Below are 12,314 nucleotides of genomic sequence, written 5' to 3'. Positions count from 1 at the left end.
GTTGCAGACATAGACCTATTACTAGGATAGTTGCTTTCCTCGTTTTTCTCTCTTTTTCTTTTCTGCACTGCTGGGGATTGAACCCAGGCCTTGTACATGCTAAGCAAGTGTGTTACCACTGAACTACATCCTCAGCCTGCCTTAAAAAAAATTCTATTGCGGTATAGTTCATTTGTCATATTTACCTATTTTAAGACTCAATCAATGATTCAATTTATCAGTTTGTGTAACTATCACCATCATCCAGCTCTAGAACACAGCTACCTACTCAATAAGAATCTTTCTTGACCCTTTGCAGCTAAACCCTGGTCCCACCCTCTAGTCCCTGGCAATAAACAATGCATCCACTTTTGGGACATATTTTCAATCCATGAGAAAATAATGCAGATTTTCAAAACGGTAATAACCCTCAGCATTTGCATTTGCATGCATGAACCCTAATCTCATTGATTTGACATCCTGCTAGCAATCTGCTCTCTTCTGACCTTCTCAAATAGTCCTGGCCTGAAAGAATGAGTTTCCATCTAGCGAATGACTCTCACTGGTTCCCACCAAGCTAGCAAAAATAAAACCATGAAAGCAAGGAAAGAGCACGTTGATTTCTCAGTTGCCCTGCTCCAAGGTGCTCATCAGGCCTGTCCTGCCCTGATTACCTTTCCTTGCTTCAGGTTTATGGGCTGATACTTACTTTTATAGCTACCTTAGACAATTACCTTTCCTCCTCTGACATGTTCCTGGAAAAGAGTGCCTGGTGTCCTCCAAGGTATTGTCCAATTTCCTCTAAATGCTCCCGGAAACTCTGGCAGACCGTCCTCATTGTTTCCATCTCATACAGTGTGCACTAAAAACAACCAGAAAGAACTGAGAAGGCGCTTCTTTCTGATTTGTGGAATTTTTGGGGTCTGCCTTCTGATTTGGGGTCACATGTTTGCAAAGATGCTAATATTATGGGGTGGGGAGTAAAAGGAGACCTAGCCTTTGACTTCTGGAAGCAATTAATTGGAAGGCAATCCTCATGGAAGGGTGGAATCCTAGCTTCAACACCTGTCAGCTGGTTTAAGGGCATTTACACTGACCAACTTTTGTAATTTTTTACTTCTCTGACTCCACTGATCTGCTGCTCATCCCTCTTCCTCATTCTTTCTTTAAAACATCCACATTATCTCTGCACAAATTGGAATGGAGCTCAGCTTTCCCTTACTATCAGTACTTACTGAATAAAACCTGTTTTACTGTATTAACTAAGGTCTGCTTTGCATCTGTGACACACCCAGGCCCAGTCCCTCTGTGAGGCACCCTGATGTTTTACTTTGTTCTTAACAGCTATTCACCTTGATTTGCAGCCTAGGTTGGATCATGCTTTGAACAGACCCGTGGCCCAGAACCCAGGATTACTACTGATCTAATGACTTTAAGTGATAATAATGCTTTTTGGACTCTAAGCCTGTTTCTCCCAAATCAGTGTGGCAAAGGCTGCTAGCTGCCTGCTTGCCATCTTTCTCCCCTTTCTTCTTATTAACACCACTCTAACATCTTAGGGGAAGCAATGTGTCTCGCTAAAAAACTACATTTCCCAGCATCCCTTGCTGGGAAAAGGATAGAAGCAGAGAGCATAGTTTGAGTTTTGGAGGAGCTCTTTCAGGGAAACTAAATGAGCTGACAGGCCCATTTAACTTTCTTCCTCCTTTCATGGAGACTAATTAGCTAGGTTCATTCCTCCACCCTGTTTCTAGGAAGTTTAAAATTTCTTATCCTTTCTCCCAAAACCATGTGGCTAAGATCCTGGCAGCCTGATGACTAGTTTTACCAGGATTACCATATTGGTAATACTTTCCTAAGAGTGATATTTTAATATTGAAAACTCTCCTTTATTTTGCTTTGCCAGTTAAGTTTTGACTTTATTCTCTAAGTTTTATACTGAATAATGTATTCTACACTGTAAATGTCTCCAATTAATTTTAGACTAAGTATGAGGGAATCTGAGCCAGCCAGGGAGTCTTTGAAACATTACTGGGTTTGGCAAGAATGCTTGAAAGATTATAGCTCCTAAAACAAAAGATCTTAGAGACCATGAGGGCATCTTTAATAGGTAAGTATTCTCACACAGAATGGTTAATGACCTTGTCTATGTCCAAAATGGCAGTCAGATTTCAAATCCAAGTCTTCTGGTTAATCTCTTTTCTTCCTAATACCTAACTGAGTCATAGTCAGCTGGAGAAATTATCTGTTCCTTAGAAAGGGAGCTGATTAAATGGTTCAAGGAAATTCCTGTAAGGTAACCCAGACTGGCCAGGTGGTTCAAATTCACTTCCAAGTTCTAGGGACTGTGAGGCCTGTGGAAATATGATGCTAAAGTAGCCTGAACGTCATAAACCTTGGATTTTGTACTTCATCTATACATGGTGGGGTGATCTTTTGTGATGGAAGGTATAGAGGTGGGAAGCTTGGACTTGGAATAACTGTTCATGCTTTCAGAAGAAACTGGTGTTAAAGATTCTGAAACACTGCCATCTTCTGGTCATTTGGAACACTAAAATTAGATTCAAAGAGGTAAAGAGAGTTTCAGAATAAAGGAAACTATGCAAGGGGGGGGAAAAAAGAATGGGTTTGAGCTTTTTTATCCCACATGAAGTCTGGGATAAACACAAATAGAACACAAGGTCTACCCTACTTACTAAATCCATTAAAACAGACCTCACCTTCAACAGTCAGAGTGACAATACCAAAACCAGTGAACTTTCACTTCTGAATTGGCTCAGATTAACTTTTTAAAATTTGTGTACTTTCTTTATTTTTAAGACTAAATCATAAGCATTATAGAAGAATGTTCAAATATTCAGAAATTATTTCTGATATTTTCTGGAAAGATTTTTGCTTCTGAATTACAACATCTAATGACTACATTATTCTGAAGAATTAAAATATAAAATGAATAATAACAAATAATAATTAATAAACACATTATTATGAAAAATTCTCTTATGTATAACATTTAATCACACCAACAAACCACTATTTTTAGATAACCTACAAGACCAAAAAAATGGCCATGTATTTCTTGGTAATATTATATACCATTGGGTAAGTGAGGGGTGAGATGGAGACATTTTTCTGACTCAAATGTTTTATCTGAAATTGCAACATCTGTTCAGAACTGTCTGCCTATAATCTTCATTTGATCTATGTCCTATTTTCTAGTTATGTTTTTCACAAATATTTTTCCTAACTCTAGTTAGCACATAGCATTTTGCTTAAAGCCATTTTTCCCCCTAGAATATTTTTTGGGCTTTAGAAAGACAGGCTCACCACAGCAGATGTTGCTGCATGTGCTACCCTACTGCTCTTTGTTCTTTTAGCTTTTTTTTTTTTTGAAATAGCCCCTGCTCACAAAGCAATGCAGTCCCTTATTTACATTTGCTTTCCTGTGCATGTGTGTGTATATGCATGTGTGTATACCTGCATAGAGTACAAATATGTATGTGTATATGTGTGTATGTTTCCATTGAAGGTATACTTCTGGTTCCTTGAATCTAAATAAAGAGGAACACATTTCATCTAGTAAAACCCTCCCTAGTATCTGTTTCAGCAATTGTATAATGACATCAATTTGATGTAAAAGCAAATTTGCAAATTCGCATAATTGCAAATTGTAAGAGGAGAGAAGGATAAGGCAATACGAGGCAATGTATCTTAAGCCATGGGATCATGGCCTTCACACCCATTCGAACTCCTACTTGTCTAAAACCCACATGCAAGTCTGAGGATAGCCGCTGTGCACAATGGGCCACAAAGCCTCTCTATTTTTTGTGGAAGTGCTATATATCATAGTGTCAAACCAGGAAGGGCATTTTTTTTCTAGATGCCAAATTGTTCCAGACAACTGGGACTATGCATGTCAGGTATGGGAATATGTATGTCTTGACATGAAGTTGGACATTGAAATTCAGTGTTATCCCTAGAGCTGACCCAGGTTTAGTTTCTATCCCTATTCTAAGCAACATCCTTACCTTGTGTCTGAATCTGGGTCTCGATGCCTGAGTTTCCCCAAGGCAGTCTCTTGTTCTCCCCCATATACCTGTCTTGCAAAAGCTACAATCCTCCTACCTGCTCATATGTTCTGAGGTGCCGAAGCCCACTTGCTATTTCAATCCTCAGAACAATGTGCCTACAAATTTCTAAGGACAACCCCAGTACTTCATATACCCCGTGCCCTTCATAGTAATGGTCTGATGAGACTGTTCAGTAGATCTGCTGTACTCTCCACATGCCACGGTTTGCCTGATGGAGTAGACATCCTCTAATGGTTAGGACCACTGCTTATGTGTTCAAGACTCTGGTACCTCCTTTGTATTAAGTTATCACAGGTACCCCAAACATGTCAAATAACCTCCTTAAGCAGATTATGTTTCATACTGGGAGACTGTGTTACCCTTTTTTCTTTTTGGACTTTTGGTCACATTGCTGAATGAATGATAGTCTAATTGAGTTCAATATACAACTGTTGCCATAGATGCCTTAATAATACTAAATGATAACTAAGTGATAGTGCCTAAATACAATTTGGTGCAATAGATTTCTAGCTTTTCAGTCTATTGATACATGCTCATTATTTTCCTCTTAATACAATCAATAACTTATTTATATTGATTTTAAGGTTAGCTGTGAACAGAAACTAGATAGTATCTTAGGGACTAAATATCTGTAGAAAATTATACTAAAGGAATGGCCTTGAGCATCTCTAGACCATTTATTCTGATGTCTTTAAAACAATTTGTATACTTTTTAAACAAATGTAAAGCTAAAATGTGATCAAATTTATCTATCTGTGTAAAGCTTAGCTTAAACGTACATTAGGGAAGGTTAAATGACACAATGTAAATAAAATGGTTAGCAGAGGCACTCAGTAGGTATCTGTGGAGTTGAATAATGGCAAGTAACCCAGCAGGCACTAAACTGCAGGCACTCAGTATGTCCAAGTGCTCTGCCCTCCCTGAGCAGTTGCAATCCTGTATTATCTGTGTCTCACCCAACTCTCTGCACATGTAGTTTCATGTGTAATAGTCTCAATTTTTTAATCAATGACTAGCCTTGAAGGCCTAGATTATTTCTCACCTTGACAACTGCTAAAGAGGGGGCCCTAGAAGGACTCATTGAATACTTGTTGACTAATCAAGGTCAAAGATGGTTGAGTTTGTTCAGTTCTCAGTAACCCCAATGTTTACTTTTATTTTTTTATTGTTTTATTTTTCATATGTGCATACAAGGCTTGGGTCATTTCTCCCTACCTTTAAACAAGCCTAACAAAGGCAGACACAAAGTATCTCTATTGGACAGAAGAAGCTCTAGATTGAGTACCTGAGCAATGATAAATCAGTAATATAATTGACGATCAGAGTAACACCAAGTTAATTGATATCATTTAGAGCTCTCTTTGTGCCAGACACTGTGTTGAGTATCTGGTGAGCTGAGTGCTTTATAAATTTGTTTTGTTTAATTCTAAGATGATTCTATGTCTGTGGAATGAATTAATTGTCTCCCCATTTTACAGTACAGAGATATTAAATGGCCCAGGTAAGATTATATAGGTAAATTTAAGACCCCGAACTTCTCAGCTGTAATGAAGAGAAATGAGACAGATATGTTAATGTTTATAACCTTGGGTATATAAATTTATTGTTTCATGCCTTAAGTTTTTCTAAGAACTAATAGTAAAATTTGCTTCAAAAGGTGGTGAGTTAGAAGCATCAATTAAGAAATCTGGGAGACCTCCTATAAACACTAAAGTACTGACTCATGATTCAAAATAGGAGGGTATACTTTGAGATCACACCATCACAAAGGAAGGCTGAACACTACCCCTGAGGTTAGTAGTATAGTTAGTACATCTATCTTTATAGAGGAAACACTTACAGAACATAGCTCCCTCATGATGGTGTCTTGAAGGACTTTCAAGGTCTTCATGAACTGGGCTTCCAGATGCTCTGCATGTGACCACAGGCAATGCCTGAAGGCTGAAGAAGCAGGGCTCAGACTTTGTGCCTCCCCATGGCAGTGGGCATGGTCATGACAGTAGCTGCAGGAATGGGCAGGCATGGTATGGCAGGTGCATGTTGGGTAAGTACAAGAGAAACCTGTATCCAGAGAGACTGATTTGGTGAGAGGCCGGCGTCCACGAGTGGAGGCCTGGTAACATGGGGATGAACAGTAGTAATGCTGAGGCTTAGGTTCACATGTCTGAACAGAAACATCACTGAGCTGTCTTGCTTCTGTGTCCAGTCTCTGTCCTGTTACAGTAATAGGGTCACACAGAGTGCATTCCAAAGATGCTCCTTTACAGTCAGTCCCCAAGATCACAGAACTCTGAGGAGCTGACACCAGATTGGAGGACATCTGGGTTGTCACCGACCTGCAGCTGCCAGTGTTTGAGTCAGTCAGAGCATCTCCAGGCAGTTTATCAAGGTGGGGAATGAACTTATCAGATGTTTGAACAAGGTCAACTGTATAGGGCATAACTTCTCTGTGCTTGGGAATATACTCTGGTGGCCTCTTTTGTATCAGGAAGGTGTCTTTGGTGTCAGGACAGAGCCTGCTGTTTTCCTCTGCTCCTGGGACCTCAGAATCCACAGAAGAGAACTTGTCTTGAGTGGGATCCCTCCCAGGCAACCTTCGAGATTCATTGTAATGCCTTTTCATGAGTAACTTGCCAGCTCCCTCAGGCCTCAGGTTCTTTTTTTCTGTGACATTGATTACCATGAGCCCCATAGGGCCATGATATGTGGAAGCAACCATGGTTCCATCACCCTCATATTGAGCATCTTCTCCTAGGTGTTCATATCCAGTGGTGGTCTTGGGAAAGGACATATCTGTGGTCAACATCTTTGGTGATCCTTCTGTGATCCCAAGATGAGGCTCTTCCTTTACCACCGAAGCTGAGACCTTTTCTTCCAAGACACTCCAGTCTTGGCTGGAAAGAGATGTGCTCACCATGCTTTTGGAATCGGAGCCATCTGACTCTTGCTGACAGTCCTGGGATGATACTGAGCTATGGCTCTGATCTCTTGATTTTCTACCTCCATTCTCTGCAGGACTCTGGCTGCTTGATAAGGAAGTCATCTTCAGGAGAAACAGAGACAGAGGGAAATGAGTCAGGGAGTGGAGATGAGGGACAGTAAGTGTAAGTACCATAACCATTAACTCATAAGTCAGGAGATAAAGGTTACAAACTTGGGTTTTATATCAGATTACTACTTCACCTAGTAGTTTTCTCTACCAAGATCAGATTCCTTGTTTAGAAAAATCAAAAGGAAATAAAGGAAGAAGGAAGGCTGAGTGTTCTGACACCTGTCCACTATGATTCCTTCATGTTCTGCCTCTTGAGTGTATGTGGCATATGCTTTCAAATCTTTCCCATTGTGATAGGCACTTTAAGCTTGTCCATCCTTCTGGGTTAGCTGGGAGTGAGGCTAAGGTGTGGGGTTGATTGGTAGGGCTGCTGTGGAACTTGTGGGGAGAGCTTGGGGGCCCTGTTCCAACCCCTTCTACCTGGAGGGGTAGAGGCTCCTGTGGCTCCTCCAGAAACCCACTGCTGTCTGATTGACAGCTGTTGGCTCTGTTCATCTTGGTGCCTGGGGAAAGAAAGAGACCTTGAGATTAGTAAAGTGGAAATATGCTGCCAACAGGACTGTGCCTGACATGGCAGAGCACCTCCGTAAGTGCTAAGTATAAATGAATGAGGGAATTCCAAGGACTTCTTTTTCTTAATTGTCAGGAGTTTATGTTAAACTGTATCACTGGTTTCCTGATACAAAGAGTAAAACCTGGACTAAAGGAAGAGGAACTAATTTTTCTTAAAATGAAATTATGGTATGGTTGTGAATGGAGTCATTTCTAGGGAAGAAAGTCCAGAAGGAAATGCAAATGCCTTAAATACCACACTAATAAAACAATAAAAGACCAAAATTTATATGTGTGCATACATATACATTCTTTTTTCTTTTTACTAAATTTTAGATAAGAACCTTTCTCAAGTTTTAGCTGGACTCTAGTTCTATGACAACATGTCCACATTCATGTAGTTTATGTCTAGCATTGTCACTCCTGACTATTGTTACCATAAGAGACTAGAATGAGCAGAGAAAGAACAAAGTTAAGTGTAAACAGGTGTGACTTGGCCAACATAAGCACTTGAAATTCTAAATATAGCTTTAACTTATTATGTAAAGAGTAAGCTATATTGTTGTGGAGTAAGGGGAACAGATGGCAACTAGAGGTCATTCTGCTAAAGGTTAAACTATGGGATTTTTTTTTCTCTTCTCTAATGAGAAATGCTTCCAATACCATGGTATTGGCTGGAAATACCCTTGGAGCAGACAGGGGTAGGAATGTAGCATCTTTAGAATATAGGAACCAGAGGAAATGTCCTGGCTTGTTCTGAGAGGAAAGACTGGTAGTGGGCTTGGGAAGTGGGTTGAAAAGGCTGGTTGTTGGATATTATGCTTAGGTATCTGGTACCTAAGTGAGAAATAGAGGATTTGTTTTGGCTTAGAGAAATAACAACTAAAATAGAGTCAAAAGGATGATAAAATATCCCAGACATTCTTAGGTATTCCAGGCCCAGTCTTGAAGGATTGTTTCATTAATAGTAGCACTCATCTCCCTGTAGGTCATTCTCCTGCCAATCTTATCTGTCACGTGTCTGAGCAAGTGGAGACAGTCGCAGAGATAGTTCACCAGCCCATATCCAAGCTACCTCACTCCAAAGACAAAGTATGGAGAAATAGGCTTAACTTTCTAGAATCAAGAAGTAAAAACCTCATATTCTGCTGGGTGTGGTGGTTCACTTCTGTAATCCTAGCTACTTGAGGGGATGAGATCAGGAGAATCATTGTTCAAGACATGTCCAGGCAAAAATTTTGCCAGATCCCATCTCTACCAATAGCTGGGTGCAGTGGCATGAGCCTGTCATCCCAGCTATGGTGGAAAGCATAAGTAGGAAAATTATGGTCCATTCCAGCCTGGGCAAAAAGCAAGATTCTATCTCCAAAATAACCAGAGTTAAAAGGGCTGGAGTTATGGCTCAAGCAGTAGAGCACCTGCCTAGTAAGTGTGACGTTCTGAGTTCAAGCCCTAGTAAAACAAATAAACAAACAAACAAAAAAACCCTCATATTCTTCAATTCATCCCCAAAAAACTAAAAGTTACAAATCAAGAGTCATAAAGTTGTAATCGGTAATTCTAAGAGAGATTGACGAACTAAGAGCGAAATTATGAAATAACAATGTCTTTGACTAAGCCATTATTTTTTCTTGCATCATTAAGGATAAAATATGGAAAATATTTACCAATGGTAGACCTAAATGAGACTTATGCTTTTGGGAAGCTGGAGTAAGAGGCACTAGACTTTTCTTCTTACCTGAAACAGCCAAAAATTGGACAAAGTATATAGAAAATGGCTTTCAAGGCAATGGACTGCTGGCAATTAAGACAGCAGTTCCTGAGAGATGGGCACAAACAATGTGAGTCCCGTGATTATCCAGGTTTCTGTCTCGAGTTTCCAGCTATGGTTTAGGAACAGGAAACTCAGGCAGAGGCTGGAAGATTCCTTCAATTAAGGACATAGAACTAAAAAACTGGGAACACTGTGTCAGCTGTAGTTCATAGGGCAGAGTAAGAGGGAGAAAGGAGCTGTGTGGAGAGAGCTCTCAGGGTCCCCCTAGGGTAATAGGCTGAGTACTGATGAGCTCCTGTATGTGAGAAAATACTAAAGGCCAGGGAAAGAAATGCTCAAGAGGATTAAAAGAACCAGTGCCAACGTTCACCCAGGACTCAGGACAGGGCAGACTCCCAGCAGCCATATTGGACAACCTCATAACTCACATGACATGAGAAGTGGGTAGAACACTCAGAAGGTGAACCCTGGTCTGATCTCACTTAACTTGTCTTAAAAACAAGACCTGAAAGGATCAAACTTTTTTCAAGTAACTCAATAATGTCCCAGACCTAAACTCGAGAATATTTATAGGAATACAATAATAATTAGCATATTGGAAGTTGAATCTACACCATTCAGCATCTAATAAAAGACACTGAGCTTGTAAAGAAATGGGAAGATGGAACCACTATCCAAAATGTAGTGTTGGGTGACCATGGTTACTAAGCCAAAGTGCTTGAGCCTTGGTAGAGGATGGGCAAGATAGACTTTGGAACCTTTGTTTTTCTGTATGTTTTGGTGCAAGATATTGATCTATAAATATGAATATTCCCAGTACATTATTATTATTTCACCACTCCAGATAATCTGAGTCATTACTATTCTGGAGTACAAGCTTTATATGCGATATTTGCTATTCTCTTTCTTACAATGTTCAGACAGAACGATATATCCCAAACACTAGGACAAAATGACTTGCCAGAGCCAGCTTGTTCATGTGCTGGTTGGTCCATAATAATCTGGTCCAAATGGAACTACCCTTGTCTCTGGCACCTGCTGGGTATTGGTCCTAGGCCCCATCCCCTTACCAAAATCCTCACATGCTCAAGTCCCTTATATAAGATGGTGTAATATTTGCATATAACCTACACACAGCTTACTTTAATTACTACTGCTTTAATTAGCCTACTTTAGATTACTTATACTACCTAATACAATGTCAGTGTTAAGTAAACAGTTGGCATATTGTACTGTTTAGGGAAGAAGAACAACAAAAAATCTGTACATGATCAGTACATATGCAATATATTTCTGAATATTTTCCATCCAAGGTTGGGATGTGGATGCAAATCCCTCAAATATGAAGGACCAACCACAAACAACTACAAACACAAAGGGTCATTAGAAGGTAGAAAGAGTGATTTCCTTTAAAAGGTTTACATTTTTGATGTAACCCATACCTTTAAATGACTGTACTTGTGTAAAGTACAAACAAATTTCTGAAACTCATTTAAGTGAATTTGTAAAATGACCAGACTTTGAGATCCTCACTTTAGTGTGGGATCAAATGATAGCACTGGGCATAGTTCTCTCAGGAGTAAAGGATTTTTTTTCTTGTGTTTGTTTTAGAAGTGAAATATACACATCTGAATCATTCTGAGAGATTCTTCCAAGTAAAATACAGACAATTTATTTACAGCTGAATTAGTTTCTTCAGGAGGCTAAAAAATCTTTTCTCTAAAGCACCTCTTCAGCAACTAGACTATCAACATCTATATGTTGGGTTTCCAAATTCTGAATATTCCCTTAGGATTGTTGGAATTAAAAGAGACAAAGTATGAGTAATCACCTAGACCAGGCTAGCTATGATGGATTATTAAACAAATAGATACAAATGTGTATTGTTTACAATCCCCCCACATGTACCCTCATGCTAACGTGTAGCACACAGGAAGGCATGACATTGGGAAGACAACATGGCAACCTGATAGAAGTGATACCAGCACAGCAGACCAATTCCACCCAGTTGCTGAAGCTAGCCAGACCAAGACAGGGAAACCCGTGCAGGCCCTGACTCTGGTGGAACTTTCCCCTGATGCTTACCATTCCTAAAGAGCCACAGCACTCCCTTACATTGCTAAGTTGGGCCCTTGACTCCCACCTTGCTCCCCTTGGTCTGTCTATCTAGGCCTTATCACCAAACCTTCCACCACCGGCTAGCCCCTGTTCCAAACAAATTAGATAAATGGAACTCTTCACCAACAACAACTCACACCACAATTTTGCCATGTTCCTGTCAACTACTGACTCCCCTACCCTGTCTATCCAACTCAGAGAGGCTAACTTCTCTATGGTGTATGTTACTGAAATCCCATTAGGTCTTCTAACTGAGTCATTTAAAAGATTTGGAGCCAGATGTACTGGGTTCTGATTCTAACTCTCCCATTTACAAGATTACCCTCTCTGAATCTGTTTCCACATGGGGAAAGGAATGAATATGGCGATACTATGTTACTTGTGGGGTTACGATCAGGAAAATAGCCAATAATATATACACGAAGACTTTATGCACCCATGAACGATTATATAATTATAGGTCTTCCCCATGGAACAGCACTGTTTGTAAAAACTATAAGTCAGTCACTATTGAGACTATTGAGTATCATTGTTCATCATGGTGATTAGTATTAATATTCACTAGAAATTAACTTTTTCGGTGCTCGACTATATCAATTCGGTGGCCCTGCCTGGAACAGGACTACTCTACGGTCAAACGTTCCTCCCAGAAAGTCTGTCTGGGAGGAGGCTGCTGCCCCGGGCACTGTGTCTGAACAGGCACCAGATGGCAGCATTTTACCAACCACAGAGCGTGGGAGCCAATGTC

At 40.1% G+C, this 12,314-nt stretch overlaps 1 protein-coding gene across 3 annotated transcripts in view; it reads right to left on the bottom strand.

Moving 5' to 3' along the window:
* Itprid1 (ITPR interacting domain containing 1) overlaps positions 1–12,314 on the bottom strand; it is a 90,360-nt gene that overhangs the window by 7,760 nt on the left and 70,286 nt on the right. For all 3 annotated transcript variants that reach the window (XM_074065256.1, XM_074065255.1, XM_074065257.1), the window contains 3 exons: positions 7,543–7,625; positions 5,911–7,113; positions 714–841 (listed from right to left, as the gene is read on the bottom strand). In XM_074065256.1, the coding sequence (XP_073921357.1) occupies positions 714–841; positions 5,911–7,113; positions 7,543–7,625 (1,414 nt within the window). The remainder of the gene's footprint in view (positions 1–713; positions 842–5,910; positions 7,114–7,542; positions 7,626–12,314) is intronic.

This window comes from Castor canadensis, chromosome 2 (assembly GCF_047511655.1).
Source record: "Castor canadensis chromosome 2, mCasCan1.hap1v2, whole genome shotgun sequence".
In the NCBI taxonomy this organism is placed as follows: Eukaryota; Metazoa; Chordata; class Mammalia; order Rodentia; family Castoridae; genus Castor; species Castor canadensis.
Note: the sequence above shows the minus strand (reverse complement) of the source record. Positions and strands in the feature narration are given on the sequence as shown.